Source organism: Ictalurus furcatus, unplaced genomic scaffold (genome assembly GCF_023375685.1).
Source record: "Ictalurus furcatus strain D&B unplaced genomic scaffold, Billie_1.0 ctg3, whole genome shotgun sequence".
Lineage (NCBI taxonomy): Eukaryota > Metazoa > Chordata > Actinopteri > Siluriformes > Ictaluridae > Ictalurus > Ictalurus furcatus.
The window spans coordinates 109,661-130,792 of record NW_026521046.1 but is presented as its reverse complement, the minus strand read 5'-3'; the positions used below and the strand labels follow the sequence as shown (position 1 = coordinate 130,792).

Here is a 21,132-nt window from a genome sequence, read left to right as displayed (position 1 = left end):
TTCTAATTACAAGGTTGAATTATATAAAGTGAGCATGATCAATTCATGTAGTATTAATGTAAATCATTAGTAAAAATGTAAATGTACATTATGAAATCTTGTGGGGATGTTGGCACTGACAGGTACTATAACTATAGTATTTAAATTAACATGATTCAAAGGTGTGTGATAGAATAGCACAGTGTTTTAATAAATTCAATGCTAATGAATATTAGGTGCTATTATTAATTAATATTATCCTGGTGTCTAATATTATTTTTTGAGAACAGTTTCATATTAAAATACAATGAATCTGCACATTTTAACAGTTCAAATGGAGAAGTTATTAATGTTTTGTCACAGTAATGATTCTGTGTCTCACTGCCAAAAATGAAAACCTCTTGACTCTGAAAGTCAATTAAACAATGTTTGAAGGAGAATCTATAATAAATGCATCATCAGATGACTAAAGGGAATGCTGGATGATCCATCACATCAGTTTTAGCCTGACATTTTTGCTTTTGCGTCACACATTTGTACAATAGCTTTTATGAATCAGACATTGATTGATTCATAAATCAATTATCTCGCTGGATAAAACCTATACCTATATTATATATGTATATATTTATGTATGTATAAAATGTAAATGGAAGGTTTTTGCTTCATGTTTTTTTAAACTTTGCTGAGGACTGTAGTTTGAGTCAAACTTATTTGCATTTGAAGAACATTTGCCTTTTAAATAAAATAAATAATCATTTAGTGATACACCAAGTGGACAGCTCAGAGTTTAAAGGGTCAAAGAGAGGACTTTCTGATCTATGTCGAAGAAGGTAAGAAATCTCTCTAAACTGTGCCTTTATTTTGGCACAATGAATGATATATTTGTTATATGATGCACTTCATATAATTTGATGTGCACAGTTAAAGTCTGATTATTAAGTGGTGAATGGTACATTGCTTCCTCAATTGGCTATTTTCTTTTTAATCCTTGAGTGCTCTTATAAATTGTCTAAAGTTGGTATCTTTCTAGTTAAGCAGAAAATGGAGAATTCACAGAGGCCCATGCTTTTTCTGTTACTTGAAACTCTGATTTCAAGTATTTTAAAAAATCTCGTTTTACAGTACACTATGATTGATTTAATATCACTTGTAAATTGTCATAATTTAAAAAGACAATACCTTTTATAGATTAAAAACACAACCTATCAAATGTTCCTATAATGTATATATTTTTTGCGCAGGGATATGCATTTTCTCACTGCAGTCGATTCTGGCCCATCAGCAAGGTAAGAATACAGTATAGTAGAATACAGAAATACACACACACACACACACACACACACACAAATGTCTGAGACCACACTGAAAATCTGGATTTTTTTTCTCTTTTACATTTTGAAATAAATAGGTTTTAGAATTTTTTAATATTTAAAACAAAGAAAGTAAATGTTTAATATTTTGGATATTTAATTTTTAAAATTCTGCAACTGTAAACATTAAGAAACTCTGAATCTCTTGTAAATATTTTAAAGATTCTACTTTTTTTTTTTTTTACTGAAGTTGTAGTCAATAATACAATTTCGAATGAAAATTCTAAAATTAAATAAAAAAAAAAAAAGTAAAATAGAAACATTTTCCACTAGTGCTCTCAGACTTTTGGCCCCGACTGTGTGTGTGTGTGTGTGTGTGTGTGTGTGTGTGTGCGTGCGTGTGCATGTGTGTGTGTGTCTGTGTGTATGTAAACAAACTATTAATGAAAATAAAATTTTGTGTAAGATAAATGAATGAATAAATATGTTCTCTTCTCCCCTCCAGTCGATGTGGCCTTAGGAGGAATAGCAATACAATCTTCTTTACACTAACAATTATCCTGCTTACTTTGCTATTGATGACAACAAAGCATCTAACATGAATTTCAACTCATGTACTGCTACAAATCCTCAGTATAACCCATGGTGGAGGGTGGATTGTTGGCGGTGTATGATATTAGCAGTGTAATCGTCACTAACAGAGGCAACTGCTGTTCAGAACAGATAAATGGTGCTGAGATTCACATTAGCAGCTCCTTGGTCAACAACAAACCCAGGTGAAATATAAAAAAAATAATGTATATAAAAATATCAGCCTAAATGAGTAAGAGTTTATTTAGAGAATTTTATTAACATTTTAAAAAGCTTGCTGAATACAAGCCTTTGCAATTTGGTAACAAATATTTGTATATATTTACAACTCTAATAAGGCATTACAACATTCCAGTAAAACTGTTCTTTATGTAATATATATAATTATAAAGCACTTTAAGACTTAATAAATAGATTGTGAAATATTTTAAATGACATTAATTAATGCTTAAATAGTCACTCATAAGTTTACTGTAGTATTGCTCATTTAGTATTGTACACTTTATTTTACTGAAGTATAACTCAGCAACATTTAAACAAACTTATTACAGAAAATCTACGTAAAATATATTACTGCAGATCTTTATCTGATTGGCAAGGATATTTTTAATTGTATAAATTGTGTAATTCTGACATAAATTGACAAGGAATGAATTACTACTTACTGAAAGTAGTTCTGGCTACATGCCAAATTGCAGGTTTAAATGAATGCTCTCACTGTAACACGTTAGTCCTATAATTAAAACTTATACAAGGACATGGATGGATATTAGAATACTGCAGTATGTCTCTCTCTCTCTCTCTCTCTCTCTCTCTCTCTCTGTGTATGTGTGTGTGTGTGTGTGTGTGTGTGTGTGTGCTATACAGTAACTACATAGTAACTTAACTACATAATAAATTTTCTCATCTTCCCTCCAGACAATGGGGAATCCGTCTATTTCTTAGAAGGAATAGTGATACAGTGCCCTGCGATGGACTGGCACCCTGTCCAGGGTGTACCCCACCTTGTGCCTGATGCTCCCTGGGATAGGCTCTAGGTTCCCCGTGACCCTGAAAAGGAGTAAGCGGTTGAAGATGGATGGATGGATGAATAGTGACACAGTATGAATCACAGAAGGGTTTAATTAGGAAGGTTTTTATTTCATTTTATTTTCCTTTCATGGGAAATTCTTTAGAATGGAGGGCTGCATTTTTCTTATTAACTTTGGGGGAGAGAAAAAATAGAGGGTGGTGCATGAATGACTGTCTATAGCTGCTATAATGTAAGGGATAAGAGGAACTAACTTGTCTCACAGGTGTTCTGTAACATTAAACATGACTATAAACTGAGAAAAAGTATGATGTGTCATTCTTTAATAAAATAAGAAATTCTTCTGCACCCTCTGGTATGAAAATAATCAACTTCAGGGTGGTGACAGATTTATTAAACATTATTAACTTTGGATTTAACTTAATATGTAAAACTAAATACAGTTCCCCTCATTTCTCTCTCTCTCTCTCTCTCTCTCTCTCTCTCTCTCTCTGTGTGTGTGTGTGTGTGTGTGTGTGCGCGCATGCGTGAGTACAGTGGAGTGAGTGAAGCGTGTTGGTGAGAGCGTGCGTGGAAGACTGAGGTTTTTTTCACTTTCTTTCTCTTATTTTCCCCTTCGACAGTATCTCACAAAAGTGAGTACACCCCTCACATTTTTGTAAATATTTGATTATATCTTTTCATGTGACAACACTAAAGAAATGACACTTTGCTACAATGTAAAGTAGTGAGTGTACAGCTTGTGTAACAGTGTAAATTTGCTGTCCCCTCAAAATAACTCGACACACAGCCATTAATGTCTAAACCACTGGCAACAAAAGTGATTACACCCCTAAGTGAAAATGTCCAAATTTGGCCCAATTAGCCATTTTCCCTCCCCGGTATCATGTGACTTGTTAGTGTTACAAGGTCTCAGGTGTGAATGGGGAGCAGGTGTGTTAAATTTGGTGTCATCGCTCTCACACTCCCTCATACTGGTCACTGGAAGTTCAACATGGCACCGCATGGCAAAGAACTCTCTGAGGATCTGAAAAAAGAATTGTTGCTCTACATAAAGATGGCCTAGGCTATAAGAAGATTGCTACTACGAGAAATAAGCTCATAGCAACACTGATGAAATACACATACAGTACAAAAAAAACCACACACACAAATAGAGAATGTGTTTAGCATTTTTTTTTTTTTACATCTGCACACAATTATTAGTTTAGCAGCTTTTTTAGAATAAAAAAAGTCATGTATAAGTCTATATAATGAGTCTTTATTGGTCACATATACAGTAGAGTACAGTGAAATTGTTTTCTTCACATACTCCCACATGTCAGGAGGCTGGGGTCAGAGTGCAGGGTCATGATATGGCACCCCAGGAGCAGAGAGGGATAAGGACCTTGCTCAATGGGCAGCTTGACAGTGCTGGGGATTGAACCCCCAACCTACTGATCAGTAAGCAAGAGCATTAACCGCTAAGCCACCACTGCCCCAGTGTATGGGAGTGAGAGGGGTATGGGGTGAGAGATGTGATAGAGAGAGAGAGAGCGAGTGAGAGTGAGTGAGTGAGAGTGTGTGTGTGTGTGTTTTCATAGCATCTACTACTTCTTACCCCACTGTTTTCTAACTACTACAAATATAGACTTCTGAACACCGCCAATAAAAGCTTAATAACAGAATACTGCAATTTTTGGGAAATTGCCGTTCCCGAGTTTGGCCACACGAGGGCAGTCATGTCCCATCCGGCACAACACACGACGCCGCCTAAAACAGAAGGTAGGTTGTAGGTATTGTACTACTACTACTGATTCTAGTAATGACGTCAATCGAAGTAATTAAATACGTAATGAAAGGTGTTGTCTATATAGCTGACCTAATTTTCCTACACAGTGAGTTAAAGGCGCACAACTATCAGAATCCCAGTTCATAATTGTGTTTGATTGGCCAAGTAGAATAAAGTGTCCGACTCTTTTTGAGCTTATTGGACATTACACATTGCTGTAACTATCTCATTGGCACTACTTAATTGCTCATAGTTTATTTGACGAATGCAACTGCTGCGACATATTTTGCCAATCTTAAACTCAGCTGTCATTCTGGAGGTGCAGTTTTGGTTGATGCATGACATTTAGGTTCAAACACAGTGCGTATGGGAAAAGAGAAGGCCAGTGATTAGACAGTGTGAAGGCTGACTTTGTATTCCTACTTGTGTGTGATGTTTGTTATGTTAGTTTCTCTTGCACAACTGTCGAAGTGCATATGCTTTCCTTGTGAGTGACACTTGTTAAGAATGAGATGAGGGTTTGAGACAATGTAGCTAATTTCGACCTTCGAGAGTCCATTATATCGTGCATTTGCGAGAGCTGATAAAGCAAGGCCTGAGAGTTGTGTTTGCATTCCTTTCTGTGGTGCTTGTAAGTTAGTGAAGTACTTGTGTGGTAGAATGTGGACTGGCTTCAAAGTGAACACAGACATTGGTGCTGATCTGCTGAATGCTGGGCCTACTAATAAAGGCTTGTGCTGCTATGTGTGACCTGTAGTTGCAGTGGACGTAGGACTGTAGTATATACGGGCCTCGAGTCCAAGGACGTGCTCAAAAGGAACGTCTTGTGTTTGAAACAGTAATGTCAATGTTGTACAAACACAGACAGCTTTTTCTAACCTCCTTACGCTGATGAGTGTTTTGGCTGTATGCTTTACTATGTATGTTTTACCCAAAGTTCCTGACTATTGTGTTGTACTACTACTACTACTACTACCACTGCTACTAATGGAACCAAAACATTAGTACCGATAATACTAATAATGTTTTGTATCTGTGTGTGTTTTTAGAGAGAGAGAGAGAATGGGGAAGAAGAAGACGTTTGCAGGTGAAAAGCAGTGCCTAGTGATTGTTTTCGAAAAAGAGAGCTATTGTGTGACCGTTGGTGTAAGGCCCGCCTCCTCGCCTGTTCTCAACTAGGTCCTGTCGAGTGTGGATAAATAGGTGGGCGCTGCGCGAGAAGTTTTATTGAGTGGTTTGACTTTGAGAGCAGCGTTATGTCTGGCAGAGGTAAGGGTGGTAAAGGACTCGGCAAAGGAGGCGCTAAGCGTCACCGCAAAGTGCTTCGCGATAACATCCAGGGGATCACCAAGCCAGCTATTCGCCGTCTGGCTCGCCGTGGTGGTGTAAAGCGTATTTCTGGTCTGATCTATGAAGAGACTCGCGGCGTGCTGAAGGTGTTTCTGGAGAACGTGATCCGTGACGCCGTCACCTACACCGAGCATGCCAAGAGAAAGACTGTGACCGCCATGGATGTGGTGTACGCCCTGAAACGCCAGGGACGCACTCTGTACGGCTTCGGCGGTTAAACGCTCTAACACCGAACGATGCAAACACAATGGCTCTTTTAAGAGCCACCCACATGTCTAGAAAAAGAGCTGTTCCGTGTGGGAAAAAAGGCTTTTTCTTTCGTGAAGCATAAGGCATTAAACGTTGTACAGAAGTAGCGTAAGTGATAGCTCTATTTGTATTTTTTGTAATAAACCACATATATGCACAGTATTCAATATTATAAACTGATTAAAACGATTTAAAAAATGATTTTAGTAGAAACTTACTTCTATATTTCTCTCTTTCTCATACACACGCATACATGCATATATAATATAAAACGATTTTTTCCCAAGCCAATTGTTTTTTCATAGTGCACGTTGTTCTGAAAGTACAAGGGCGGGAAGGGAAGCAAAGCGTAGCGGAGCAGGAGGGGGGAGGGAGGAGGCATGGAGGCATGGAGGCATGGAGGGAGGAGGCATGGAGGCATGGAGGGAGGGAGGAAGCAGAATGCAGTAGGAGGCGCCATGCAGGGGGAGGTATCGAATTTTGGCCAATCAAAAAATGGTATCTTGTCTGGGCGTCATTAGCATGTGGGTCTGTAAATAGAGCGGGTGCGAGGCGGGCGCCAGTCATTTTCTGTTCGTTTACTCGAGAAGCAGCATCATGCCCGATCCAGCCAAGACCGCGCCCAAGAAGGGATCAAAGAAAGCCGTGACCAAGACGGCAGGTAAAGGAGGCAAGAAGCGCAGAAAGTCCCGGAAGGAAAGCTACGCCATCTACGTGTACAAGGTCCTGAAGCAGGTGCACCCTGACACCGGAATCTCATCCAAGGCCATGGGCATCATGAACTCCTTCGTGAATGATATTTTTGAGCGCATCGCCGGTGAGTCTTCTCGTCTGGCTCACTACAACAAGCGCTCCACCATCACCTCCAGGGAGATCCAGACCGCCGTGCGCCTGTTGCTTCCCGGCGAGCTGGCCAAGCACGCCGTGTCCGAGGGCACAAAGGCCGTCACCAAGTACACCAGCTCCAAGTAAAGCGCGTTACCGCCGTCTTCATCAACCCAACGGCTCTTTTAAGAGCCACCCACTTTTCATACGAAGAGCAAGCTCCTCTTTTTCGCTTTTCCTCTCACGCTGTGTGTGTGTGTGTGTGTGAGAGAGACAGAGAGTGATCGAGGGGGACTTCTGAAGCGCTGCACTCCTGTGGATGTTCAGGCTTTTGGGTAATCATAGCAGTCTGCTAAATGCAGAGATGAGTATATTTAAACAGGGTTGTAGCACGGTTTCGGGGGTTGTATAATCTGAGCAATGCAAAATGGGGCTTTAGCAGCACAAAGTTATTCGTATTAAGATTGTAGCAAGAGGAAATAACTGAAAATGGTAGCACATAATCATTATTAATTAGAGGTGCCCAAACTTTTTCCTAGGAAGGGCCAAAAATCAAACTTGATTGAGGGCCGTGGGCCGAAAGTAAATGTTGGATTATACCAAACTGTATTATATTAAAATTAAAGTTGCCATTTATGATTTCATAATATTTACAAATAAATAGAAAACATTAGTCTGTATCTGCTTCACTAATGCAGTTTTATTTTCAGAGTTTTATAGTTCAATGAAACTTATAGTATAATGAAAACAGAAACAATCCCATTTATAATACATGTTCAATGCCTAATACAACTATTCAAGCTATAAGCAATACAGCCACATGCCTACAATATCAGTGACCTCTAATGTGACACATGAAGCTGGTCTTTATTTTTCAAAAATTTTTCCAAATTGGGATGCAGCTGACTTATTGTCAAAGTCAGGACATTATGTAGGTGAGAGTCAGTTTGCATCTCAGTTTACACTTGTTTAAGTTCATCAGACTGAAAGTCTGTTCACAGTGGTAGGTACTGCCAAACAGAGACAGCATCACTTGTGCCTGTTTGCACATCTTTGGGTACCTGTTTGCTGGGACACATTTGTCGAAGTCTTTCCAGGAAAAGGACCTGAACTTGTGTTTGAGTTCTGCATCAGGGTTTGGCTATCTCTGTTCTAACTGTTGTAGTAGCACGTAGTCATTCGAACTAATGTTCAAGAAGCACATAATCATTCTAAATACTGTCATTCGAACTAATGTGACATTAGCACAAAGTCATTCAAAGGAATGTTCTAGTAGCCCATAGACACTGAAAAGAATGTTCTAGCAGCATGGAATACAACACACACACACACACAAGGCTATAGCGGAGCCTATAGTCACGCGCGCTGTGCTTTACACGGCCCCCAACGCGCTCTGCTTCAAATACTACACACACCCCTCGACAGCTCGACAGAACCCCAAAGACGTCAGGCTCGTTCACAAGGCTCCTCTTCAACTCGGCCCAGAACGCATACGACGGCCGTGCCTGCTTTTCGCCCGTTTTTACACACCACATCGCACCAAATGCGCAGCCCGCCGGCTTGAGCACAACGCGCGCCGCGCCTTTTCATGTCCGCTGCGCGAGACTGTTGCTCTCTAGCCGGCCAGGCCGGGCCACGGGAGAAACGAGAAAGCCCGTCCTCGCTCAGCGTGTGCTTCAACGTTTTGAATCTCGTCTTCCGAGTCGGATTTTCGCCGAGAAATGCCATGAGAAAACACAGCTGAGCGCGCGCCGCGTCCGTGCATTCATTCAGCGGCGCCCGAGTTGAGTCTACAACGCTCTCATACCTGTTTTTAAGACCAGCCCCCCGGCCGCGGGGAGGGAGGATCCTGTGTTACACACTAACGTACAGTGTACGACTCGTGTATTCTACGTAGTTCCAAGAGAGATGGCAGAAGTCGCACCCGCTCCCGCCGCCGCGCCGGCCAAAGCGCCCAAGAAGAAAGCAGCTTCGAGAGCAAAAAAAGCCGGCCCTAGCGTCGGCGAGCTGATCGTCAAAGCCGTTTCCTCGTCTAAGGAGAGGAGCGGCGTGTCTCTCGCTGCTCTGAAGAAAGCGCTGGCTGCCGGCGGATATGATGTGGAGAAGAACAACTCCCGCGTCAAGATCGCCGTTAAGGGTCTCGTGACTAAAGGCACTCTGGTGCAGACCAAAGGGACCGGCGCGTCTGGCTCTTTCAAGCTGAACAAGAAGCAGACCGAAGCCAAGAAGCCCGTGAAGAAAGCCGCGCCCAAAGCGAAAAAGCCCGCCGCCACTAAGAAGCCCAAGAAGGTAGCAGCCAAGAAACCCGCCGCCGCGGCCAAAAAGTCTCCTAAGAAGGCGAAGAAGCCTACAGCCGCCGCAAAGAAAGCCACCAAGAGCCCGAAGAAGGCGAAAAAGCCCGCGACCCCTAAAAAGGCAGCCAAGAGCCCCAAGAAAGCGAAAGCTGTCAAGCCCAAGACCGCAAAGCCTAAAGCGGCAAAGGCGAAGAAGAAGGCAGCACCCAAAAAGAAGTAAAGACGTTTGTGTCTTTCATGCTTTTGTTCCTTAAACGGCTCTTTTAAGAGCCACCCATATTTTCCTTTAAAGAGCAACATTTTCAGTCAAGCTTTATGGAATCAAAGCAATACACGTTAGAAACATACAATAGTATGGATACACATATCTGCTACATATGTATACATAACCACACGCTGATGCTGATTTTAGTACAGTAGAATAGAATCCTGATCGTGATTCCTAAACGTCAATCCTGATCTCCAAAACGATCACAGAATATGTAGGATAACATATTGATACATAATAAATCAATGTTAATGATAAGAATAAATAAATTCAGTATATAGTTGTTACTTTGTGCTTTTGTATGAATATTCCCTTCTGACTGTTTTCATTCGCGCGCTCTCTCTCTCTCTCTCACACGCACAAACAGGGGTGACGCTGGAATTCGACGGCCTGTTTGTGATTGGCTAATGTGCCACTGCGTTCTTAGCGAATAAGAGAGTGGCCGTTTTGTCTATATCACGGAGAGCTCGGAGAGTAACGTTCATTTCGGAGTTGTTGTTAGAACAGATCTGAGCATCAAGATGAGTGGCAGAGGAAAAACCGGCGGAAAGGCTAGAGCTAAGGCCAAGACTCGTTCATCCAGGGCTGGACTTCAGTTCCCCGTGGGACGTGTGCACAGGCTTCTGCGTAAAGGTAACTATGCCGAGCGTGTCGGTGCCGGCGCTCCGGTCTATCTGGCCGCAGTGTTGGAGTATCTGACCGCTGAGATCCTGGAGTTGGCCGGTAACGCCGCTCGTGACAATAAGAAGACCCGTATCATTCCCCGCCACTTGCAGCTCGCCGTGCGTAACGACGAGGAGCTGAACAAACTGCTCGGCGGAGTGACCATCGCTCAGGGTGGTGTGCTACCGAACATTCAAGCTGTGCTTCTGCCTAAAAAGACCGAGAAGGCCGTCAAGACCAAGTAAACTCGTCCACTGCTGCTCTGTCAGCCCCCAAAGGCTCTTTTAAGAGCCACCATCTCTGCTTCAAAAGTGCAATTTTACACCCGTTTTTCTACTGAAAGTGTGTACTAGAAAGTCAGCACGTTTGAAATGAAAACACAAGCGTTATACTTTGCTAATAATTATGTAATTAACGTTAAGTAACAGTAGTAATAATAATAATAATAATAATAGTGGTAGTTAGCCTGTTGCTTAAACGAAATCCAAGGGGTGAAAATACACTTCTAAGACAGCATATTTATAAATAAAAAAGGACTTGATAATTTTCTAGTCATGATTTGATACCATATTTAAGTAATGACTATAAGAACAATAACAGATAGCGTGCTGGTTAAATGAAGTCTGAGGAGTGAAAATGGTTTGTGACGGCGTTGTGTGTTCCTAATGAACAAAGCATTTGTGTTAGAGAGAGCGCCAATAGAATAGAATTCTGGAGGGCGTCTTGTGTTTCGAACGGGGGCAGAGAAGACGGCCCAATAGTCAACAGATGACGTAAAACGTTCTATCGAATAGCAGACGAGCGCGTTCGAGACGCCCAATCAGCGCAGGGCGGCGTTATGGCTTAAAAAGGCCGCGTTCGAGCGCGCCGTTTATTCTGTTTTTCTATCCGTGAAGTGCAGAGCTCGACGCTATGGCAAGAACTAAGCAGACCGCCCGTAAGTCCACCGGTGGCAAAGCGCCAAGGAAGCAGCTCGCCACTAAGGCTGCCCGCAAGAGCGCGCCGGCTACCGGCGGCGTGAAGAAGCCTCACCGTTACAGGCCTGGCACCGTGGCTCTGAGGGAGATCCGCCGTTATCAGAAGTCTACTGAACTGCTCATCCGCAAGCTGCCCTTCCAGCGCCTGGTGAGAGAAATCGCTCAGGACTTCAAGACCGACTTGCGTTTCCAGAGCTCGGCCGTCATGGCCCTGCAGGAGGCGAGCGAGGCATACCTGGTCGGTCTGTTCGAGGACACCAACTTGTGCGCTATCCACGCCAAGAGAGTGACTATCATGCCCAAGGATATTCAGCTGGCCCGCCGTATTCGCGGAGAACGCGCTTAAACCACAACTCCGTCTAATAAACACAAAGGCTCTTTTAAGAGCCACTTCATCGTCTCAGAAAACAGCAAATTTTTTTTCTTGGGCAGTTTAAGTATTAGAACGTGGTACAGAGAGAGAAAGAACAGTAATAATAATGTGTGTGTATATATGTATTTATATATATTTATGTGTGTGTGAAAATGAAGTACACGGCTTTCTATTTCTATCAACATTAGAAAAAGATTGGTTATTTATTTTGCATTTTCATGATAAATATAGTCCTATGAGTATTACATAATGTTTGTTTTTATAGATGAGCCGTTAATTGTGGTTATGTCCGAACAATACAATGCACAGTAATGAGCTGTGTCTGTAAAATAGCCCAAACCTACCTTCTGTTTCGGGCGGCGTTGTGCTGGATGGAGCTTGACTGCCCCCGTGTGTCCAAACTCGGGAACGGCAATTTTCTAGAAGCGGATTTCTGGGCAAGAACTATTACATCATACATACATTTCATCCATCATCCCTTTTGTCCCGTCCATGATAATTGTTTTTGTAATTTAATAATTGTAGACATGACCTTATATTTGAAATCTTCTTCCCTATTTGTGGATATTCTCTCTCTCTCTCTCTTTCTCTCTGTGTGTGTGTATATATATATATATATATATATATATATATATATATATATATATATATATATATGTGCACTGTATGAAATATTATTTAATGTGTTTGTTTAAAACGAGTTAGAAGACGGTTTTAGTAGAAACATACTTCTATATTTCTCTCTCTCTCATACACACACATTATATATATATATATATATATATATATATATATATATATATATATATATATATATAGTATCTCACAAAAGTGAGTACACCCCTCGCATTTTTGGAAATATTTGATTATATCTTTTCATGTGACGACACTGAAGAAATGACACTTTGCTACAGTGTAAAGTAGTGAGTGTACAGCTTGTGAGCTCTTTGAATAACTGTTCTTTTATTACTGTGACACTGTCTAAATGTACATTTTGGACTCTCAAAAAGATGGCACCCATTCACGTGCATTCTATTGACTTACAGAACTCGAATTTCCTTTGAAAATTCTTTGTGTTCGGATGAAGAAAGAAAGTCACATAAGAACTTTCTTTTTTGGTTGAAATATTCCTTTGATGAAGTTGTCCTGTTGCAGTAATACATAAAGAATGATACGAACTGGCTTTATTTTGCACATATTGAATTAAGAAGGTTTGTTGTGTTTCCTAGTTATGATTATAGCACATTTTTCATCACAATGTCTGAATGTGTCATGGACCACATTTCAGGGATTTCGTCATTGCACATCGTAATTGGTGTATTTTGTATTTTTAATCTAGTTTTTATCGTTGCTGGGTTTTTTTTTTCTAGTCATCCACCAGTATTGAAGGCCATCTCAGTGCCAGGGAGGGCCTCCAGCCGTCTCTACTGGCATTAGGAAGGATCAAGGGCAGGATTGACAAATTCTACGTGGTAGTGGATAAGCACCTCATCCCTTGCACAGGAACCAGCTCCTTGAGTGCTATAGATGAACTCTTCAAAGTCCACTATGTGTTCAACCTGTCATATGAGGAAGCCCTTGTCAACATCTTTACCTTCCTGCAGACTACGATCTACAACATTGATGTTGGTCTTACCAGTGAGTCTCCCAGAGTAAAGGAATTGCGTGCAAAGCTTTTGAACTAGGTTAAATGTTAGTGTATCTGTTGTCAAAGTCTGCATGCAAAGCCACGAGAGTCACGCACAGTTTCTATCCTTCGTTAAAGTTTAAGTTATTATGTGCGCAGCGTGGCTGTAGCAGTATGTGACTTGGGTGAACTTGTAAAAGCCCGGAGTTTGAAGTTCTACATGCCTTTTGATCTACAGGCTCCAAATGGGTCAGATGAATATATTCACTATGAGGTGAATATATTGCACCTCAATTCATGCTGGTTTGTTACATCTAAGATACTGTGTTGAAAATAAAAGTTCAACCTTATACAGCAACTGATGTGTTAGCTGTTCTTTTATTGACGAGTACACACATTTTAAAGGTCTGCATTTTTAGGCAGACAGGGTGTAGATCACATTTAATTACACTAGTGTTGAAAATAACTCCATTAGGTTGAGCTATTGACACATTTACTGTAGATTCAACACTTTCTTAGTGTAAATGGAGCCTGTGAGGAGTAAAAAAACTACACCAATTGTGCTAACAGTGAACACTTACAGTGCTTGTTCAACACTATGAGAGTGTAGAAAAAAAAACAATACTGAAAGTGTAAATTGAACTCTATTTAGTGTGGACCTATATAAACTCTTGATAAGTGTTAATTTTAACACTGTGAGTGTAAAAATAACACTTTAAAATTTGCTGTGTACAATCAGAAATGATTGGGAAAAGGGTAAAGGTGGAGGGGTAGCAACTTTTGTAAGAAATGATGTGAGATATAATCTAATCAATAAAGGGAAAGAACACGAATCTGTGGTGGTCAAAATACGGACAGGAAAAGACAGTATAACGATATTCAACTTTTACAATCCCCGTAATAGACAGAGCACCGATACACCAAATGCAGTATGTGGGTTGACGTGAGGGAAATTAGTACGGTGTGGGGATTTTAACACACACACACACATAGCACAATACAGGGGAGTAAGAATACAGATATAAATGAATCAGTGATCGAGGAATTTACAGACGATAAAAATTTGGTATGTGTTAATGACGGGAAGGACACGTGGTATTGTAGTTCACATAATGCAGAAAGCGCTATCGATCTGACAATAACGTCAACTGAAATTGCAGGAATCAACACACGGGAGGGTTTAGACCATTCGACAGTAGGTAGCGAGAACGCCAAGGTGGAAGTTAGAGAAAGCCGACCAGCAGATGTTCCAAACGTAGAGCGAAATGAAACGTGTGGGATTAGCGAATAAGGATATAACAGACGTCGAAGAAACGAACGGAAAAGTGACCACGGCCATTATACGACCAGATGAAGAAACAATGCCAAAAAAGATAGGAAGTAAACGAAGAAAGAGCGTGCCACGGTGGGATGAGAGCTGTACTGTAGCAAATAAAAAGAGAAATAAAGCTTTTAGGAAACTCGAAGCTCACCGTACACTGGAAACTTTGATTAACTATAAAATGGCGCAAGCAGTAGGTAAGAAAACAATCAGATCAACCAAACGTGTATATTGGAGACAATTCTGCAATAAAATTGGAAGAGAAACCCAGCTATCAGACATATGGAGAACAATTAGGAAAATGAGTGGAATAAGAAACAGTGTGTAAATACCAGTGTTAAATAGCAACAATAAAAATACAATTAGCAATGCAGAAAAAAACAGAACTTTTGGTAAAAACTTTTGTGAAGATCCACAGTACTGAAAACCTATCCTCAACAGCCAAGCAGTGTAGAGATCAGACACTTGCCCAAAATCCAGGGATAGTAGAAAGAAGGACTTGCCATTTACTCTATTTGAGTTCAAAAGAGTTATATCAAACGCACGGCAAATGACATCAGGGAAATACAGTACATGCTATAGCATTTTAGGCCACATGAGAGACATCACGCTTGATGTATTATTAAGACTGTTCAATATGGTATGGAATACAGGAAAAATCCCACTAACACGGAAACGGTTCCAATACTCAAACCCGGCAAATACAGTCAGATCCGTCAAGTTACAGACCCACATTGTTAACGTCACAGGGAAAACTACAGAGAGGATGATAACAGATAGATTAGATCACTATATAGAAAGTAAACTTCTTCTCTCACCGTATCAGTCAGGATTTCGTAAAGGGAGGGGGAGAATGGTAGAATCCATTTTATGCCTAGAGCCAGAAGTTAGGAAAGCTCGAACTAACAAAGAAAGTGTCATCTCTGTATTTTTCAATGTCGAAAAGATGTACGATACCCTTGGGAAGGATGGACTTCTTATTAAACTTGACGAATTAGGAATAAACGGAAAGATATATATAATTGGGTATTAGACTTCCTGAACAGAAGGCCAATAGAAGTTAGAGTAGGTGCAGAGTACTCAAATAGATATGCAGCGGAAAATTTTACCCCACAAGGCAGTGTATGTAGCCCAATACTGTTTAATATTATGATTAAAGACATTTGATCAGGTCGGAGAAAATATAGGTAAGTCGCTTTATGTAGCTGACGAGGTTAGGGGTCTACATATAGAATATGTAAGAAAGAAAATGCAACACGCAATAGGGAAAGTAGAACAGTGGGCAAATGAATAGGGTTTTAAACTATCAATTTCAAAATCACAAGGTATATGTTTTTCTAAACGTCATAAAACAGCACCACTGAAACTGTACAGGCAAGATCTTGAACAGGTCAAGGCTGTGAGATTTTTAGGAGAGCTTTTTGATGAGAAGTTTACCTGGTGTCAGCATATTGATAAAATTAAGAACAAATGTAAAAAGATGAATAATGTTCTGAGACCGGGGAGCAAGTAGGGCATCGCTCATAAATATCTATCAGGCTCTTACAAGAGTTGTCTTTGATTACGGTCGCCTAATGTATCTTAAAAATCTTAAAAAGCTTGACGTGGAACAGGCGCAAGAACTCTGGATCTGTACTAGAAGATTTAAATCATCACCAGTGACTGCGTTACAGGTCGAGACAGGAGAGATGCTGTGATTTATATTGGATAAATCTATGAGGGCATAGCAGGGTGTACCCCAAGAATGCTCAGAGTTTTATAGGACTAACTTCTTTAAGAGTTTGGGATGGGTAAGAAATGTAAAGGCACAAAATGCAGGCCTCAGCCAGCTACAAGAAAGCCCCATTGAGGTGAACTGTACCACCCTGGAAATTCATAAAACCATCTGTAGATACAAGATTACAACAAATATTAAAAGAGGAATCTAAAATAGCACCACAGTGGATAATACTTCAAAAATATATGGACCATTATCAGGATAAATGACTTGTATATACAGATGGCTCAAGACTGGCCACACCGGTGTGGCTTTGTTCATTCCTCGTGAAGTAGCAGTCAAAAAAAGAGCGACCGATCATTTATCAGTGTACACCGTAGAACTATCAGGAGTCCTATTGTCACTGCAGCGGTCGGAAAAAAATAATCAGAACTAAGATGTCGCTATAGCTTCTGACAGTCTATCTGCACTATCAAATATACAGTCTGGGAAAGCATCATGTAGACAAGACATTGGTTAACAAATATTTTATCTGCTTCTCATACTCCATGGTAGGGAGCTGAATGTTTCCTTCTTTTGGGTTCCTGCACATGTAGGGGTGGAAGAAAATGAAACCGTGGATGTACTGGCAAAAAGATCGATAAAGCATGAAACAGTTGATATACAAGTACCATTAAGTAGAGCAGATGTTAAAACCATTATAAAGGGACACATAAAATACGGCAGGAATACCGGGACATATGTATGAGGCAAGGCAGGAACCCAAAGGAAGAGATGATAATTATGTGTCTTAGAATAGTTCATGCTGGCTTAAATCTAACATTACACAGAATAGGAAAACACCCCACTGGACTCTGCACACACTGCAATACACAAGAGACGGTAAAACACATTCTGTTAGACTGCAAAAGATATCAGGAGGAGAGAACTGAGCTAGAGATGTGAATTGGAATGCAAAACATGACACTAAAGAACTTGCTGGGGAAAAAACATCTGGGAAAATGCACTGTCCCCTAATAAACTATCTAAAAAATACTGGGATAAGTGAAAGACTATAGTAATTTAGTATGAACATCTAGTATTCAGGAACTCAGGACTCAGAACTCAGGTGCAGGTTTTCATTCTGACCAAGCAGAAGCCACACCCGAGTCTATTGAAAGTCAAGATCGACTGATTAAACAGGTGGAGTCGGGTGTGACTCCTGCTCAGTTTGTGGATTAGATCGGACAAAACCGATTGAGCTTAGGCTAGCAAATCAGTCTTAATGAAGTTTTCATAAGGTTCAAGCCTTAATGAACTACCAGCACAATAGTTAAAATCAGATATTGGGGGAAAATTATTAGTTCTCAAAGCATATAGTTAAAAGAAATAAAAGCAAAGGCTCAAAACTGTTTGTCCAAAAAAAGTTTGTTGCATCACAAATTCAGTAGTTTGGAGAAAATGGGAGAGCTTGTGGGAGATACTGCCAATGTTTGTAGGCATTAGAAAAAAGCAACATAAGTGCAGGAGTCAAACCCCCATTTCATAAGAACAAGCTAAAATCCCACACATTAATCATATAGACAAAATTTTAGCTTCAGAGTAAAGAGGATAAAGCAGTTTCAAAGGAGAAGTTTACACAACAGTCACATTCATAGAGAAACAAGTTATTCTTCGACTGGAGCAAACTTTGCATGGTAGCTATCCTTCATTAACACGGCTAGCATGCTAGAAATCACGTGCTCACTTTCATTCAAACTGAAAGTATATGAATAGATGGTGAAGAGTAAATAAATTTAAAGTCTAGATGAAACGAACAAATGTTGAATAAAAGTTGACTAGGTGGGTGGGAAACAGTCAGTAGGAAAGTAGGAAGAGCTGAACAGAGGAGCAAAGACAAGAGTAAGACATTGTTAGTTGTAGGGGAGAAAGCATGTCCAACAAGAAAATGTGATTATAGGTGTAGGTCAGAAGACTCCCTCTGTCTTTGCCAGCGTCCGGGCTTCGCCACTTGGGCTGGCGCTCCTCGTACGCGGCGCGGCGCTCCACTCTTGTAGTCCCGGGCCAAACAGGCGCGCCTAGTTAGCACCAGCCAGCCCATCCGGCCTCCTCCTCTTAACTCAGTCCGATTCCTCCCTGACCCTAACGAGCACAGTCACCCTAATGCCCTTTATCCCAGCTCCGCTATTGCCTTGTGTGTGTGTGTGTGTGTTGTATTCCATGCTGCTAGAACATTCTTTTGAATGACTTTGTGCTGCTGGAACACTGTTTTGAATGACTACATGCTATTACAACAGTATTTAGAATTTTTATGTGCTTCTAGAACCTTAGTTCGAATTTCTATGTGCTACTAGAATACCATTTTCAGTTACTTCCTGTTGCTACAATCTTAATACGAATAACTTTGTGCTGCTAAAGCCCCATTTTGCATTGCTCAGATTATACAACCCCGAGAAACCGTGCTACAACCCTGTTGAGATTTACTCATCTCTGCATTTAGCAGACTGCTAGAATTACCCAAAAACCTGAACATTCGTGGGAGAGCAGCGCTCAGGCCTTGCTTTATCAGCTCTCGCAAATGCACGATATAATGGACTCTCGAAGGTCGAAATTAGCTACATTGTCTCAAACCCTCATCTCATTCTTAAAAAGTGTCATTCACAAGGAAAGCATATGCACTTTGACAGGTGTGCAAGAGAAACTAACATAACACACATCACACACAAGTAGGAAAACAAAGTCAGCCTTCGCACTGTCTAATCACTGGCCTTCTCTTTTCCCATTTCCATTTTCACTATCTGTGTTACAGTCAATGTACGCACTGTGTTCGAACCTAAATGTCATGCATCAACCAAAACTGCACCTCCAGAATGACAGCTGAGTTTAAGATTGGCAAAATATGTCGCAGCAGTTGCATTCGTCAAATAAACTATGAGCAATTAAGTAGTGCCAATGAGATAGTTACAGCATTGTATAATGTCCAATAAGCTCAAAAAGAGTCGGATTCCTCGCACACTTTATTCTACTTGGCCAATCAAACACAATTATGAACTGGGATTCTGATAGTTGTGCACCTTTAACTCACTGTGTAGGAAAATGAGGTCAGCTATATAGACAACAATTTTCATTACGTATTTAATTACTTCGATTGAGGTCATTATTAGAAGTAGTAGTAGTAGTAAAACACCTACAACCTTAGGCGGCGTCGTGTGTTGTGCTGGATGGAACATGACTGCCCTCGTGTGGCCAAAGTCGGGAACGGCAATTTCCCAAAAATTGCAGTATTCTGTTATTAAGCTTTTAAGGGCGGTGTTTAGAAGTCTATATTTGTAGTACTTAGCAAATAGTGGGGTAAGAAGTATTAGATGCTATGAAAATTCATGTTTCTCTCACCACTGGGGCAGAGGTGGCTTAGTGGTTAAGGCTCTGGTTTACTGCTCAGAAGGTCAGGTCACCATATCATGACCCTGTGCTCTGACCCCAGCTTCCTGACATGTTGGGGTATGTGAAGAAAACAATTTCACTGTGCTCTACTGCATATGTGACCAATAAAGACTTATACATGACATTTTTAATTCTAAAACAGCTGCTAAACTATGTGCAGATGTAAAAAATGCTAAACACATTCTCTATTTGTGTGTGTGGTTTTTTTGTACTGTATGTGTATTTCATCAGTGTTGCTATGAGCTTATTTCTCATAGAATAATAATAATAATAATAATAATAATAACACAGCTCATCAGTGTTATTACTGTGCATTGTCTAGTTTTCACGTATCAAGGACAATACACGGAGCTTCTGAACTGTTTAACAGTATTATTATTATTATTATTATTATTATTATTATTATTATTAGGGCTGCAACTAACGATCATTTTCATAATCGATTAGTTGGCCAATAATTTTTTTGATTAATCGGATGGGGTGGAGTGAACTTTCAGTACCATTTGTTTTTGTTTATTTAAAATAAAGTCCACAAACTGAGTGTAACAAATATAAACTTCACAGTAAAACTTTACACAACTGTTTGTACAAAACAGAAAAGAACCCAACACACACACACACACACACACACACACACACACACACACACCCCAGAATATATATTATTAATTTAGGACTATAGTTTAATTCGGTGCTTTTTGTTTTTTTTTTGACCCAAAAACTGATCACAGCATTGTTGCACTGAATTATTTATAGTAAAAACACTGATTACACCTGTGACAAGTGCATATATTGCATAAAATGTCAACTGAGAGGCATTCGATTTTGGACAAGATGTAAGGGGGAAGAAGTCGGAGTGTATTTAAAAAAATAAATAAAATAAAAATAATTTCTTTAGATTTGTCAGTGTATTTTGTGAAATGATGTGGAATTGTGCTGACGTTCCTGAGTGAGTGTAAAATGCAGACAATACGAATGCGTTGTGATTTCATTTAAACTTAAAAACTTTCATTTAAAACTGTGTGTTCGTGAATGTGTGTGTTCGTGTTCGAGTCCCGGACCCAGAAGCCCAGAGAAGGACGGATCAGAGGGAGGAGCCAGGAGAAAGAGGTCCGACCTCCTCACCGATGAGACACACTGAGATTTTACACACACACACACACACACACACACACACACACACACACATCTGTGATGGTTGTGTAACAGGAAGTCACACTGTTTCATAGTTACACAGCTTCTGATTATGTGTATAAAAGCTTGTTTCTAAAATAAACGCTTAACAGATTTAACAGGTTTGCGCCGAGTACTTGATGTGACCTCTGACCTGTCGTGGAAATTAGACAACACTCGCAGACTCG

General features: G+C 40.3%; 5 protein-coding genes across 5 annotated transcripts; all 5 read left to right on the top strand.

The window, feature by feature from the left end:
- The first annotated feature begins 4,783 nt into the window (after positions 1–4,783).
- LOC128604616 (histone H4) lies at positions 4,784–6,518 on the top strand. The gene has a single exon (XM_053619748.1). It carries the CDS (start codon positions 5,941–5,943, stop codon positions 6,250–6,252), a length of 312 nt encoding a protein of 103 aa, XP_053475723.1. The 5' UTR covers positions 4,784–5,940; the 3' UTR covers positions 6,253–6,518.
- Positions 6,519–6,730: 212 nt separating this feature from the next.
- Positions 6,731–7,308, top strand: LOC128604614 (histone H2B-like). The gene has a single exon (XM_053619747.1). The coding sequence runs from the start codon at positions 6,881–6,883 to the stop codon at positions 7,253–7,255; it is 375 nt and encodes a 124-aa protein (XP_053475722.1). The 5' UTR covers positions 6,731–6,880; the 3' UTR covers positions 7,256–7,308.
- Positions 7,309–8,932: 1,624 nt separating this feature from the next.
- Positions 8,933–9,855, top strand: LOC128604611 (histone H1-like). Its single transcript, XM_053619744.1, has one exon. The coding sequence runs from the start codon at positions 9,017–9,019 to the stop codon at positions 9,620–9,622; it is 606 nt and encodes a 201-aa protein (XP_053475719.1). The 5' UTR covers positions 8,933–9,016; the 3' UTR covers positions 9,623–9,855.
- Positions 9,856–10,084: 229 nt separating this feature from the next.
- Positions 10,085–10,727, top strand: LOC128604613 (histone H2A). The gene has a single exon (XM_053619746.1). The coding sequence runs from the start codon at positions 10,192–10,194 to the stop codon at positions 10,576–10,578; it is 387 nt and encodes a 128-aa protein (XP_053475721.1). The 5' UTR covers positions 10,085–10,191; the 3' UTR covers positions 10,579–10,727.
- Positions 10,728–10,973: 246 nt separating this feature from the next.
- LOC128604612 (histone H3) lies at positions 10,974–12,266 on the top strand. Its single transcript, XM_053619745.1, has one exon. The coding sequence runs from the start codon at positions 11,246–11,248 to the stop codon at positions 11,654–11,656; it is 411 nt and encodes a 136-aa protein (XP_053475720.1). The 5' UTR covers positions 10,974–11,245; the 3' UTR covers positions 11,657–12,266.
- Positions 12,267–21,132: the final 8,866 nt, after the last annotated feature.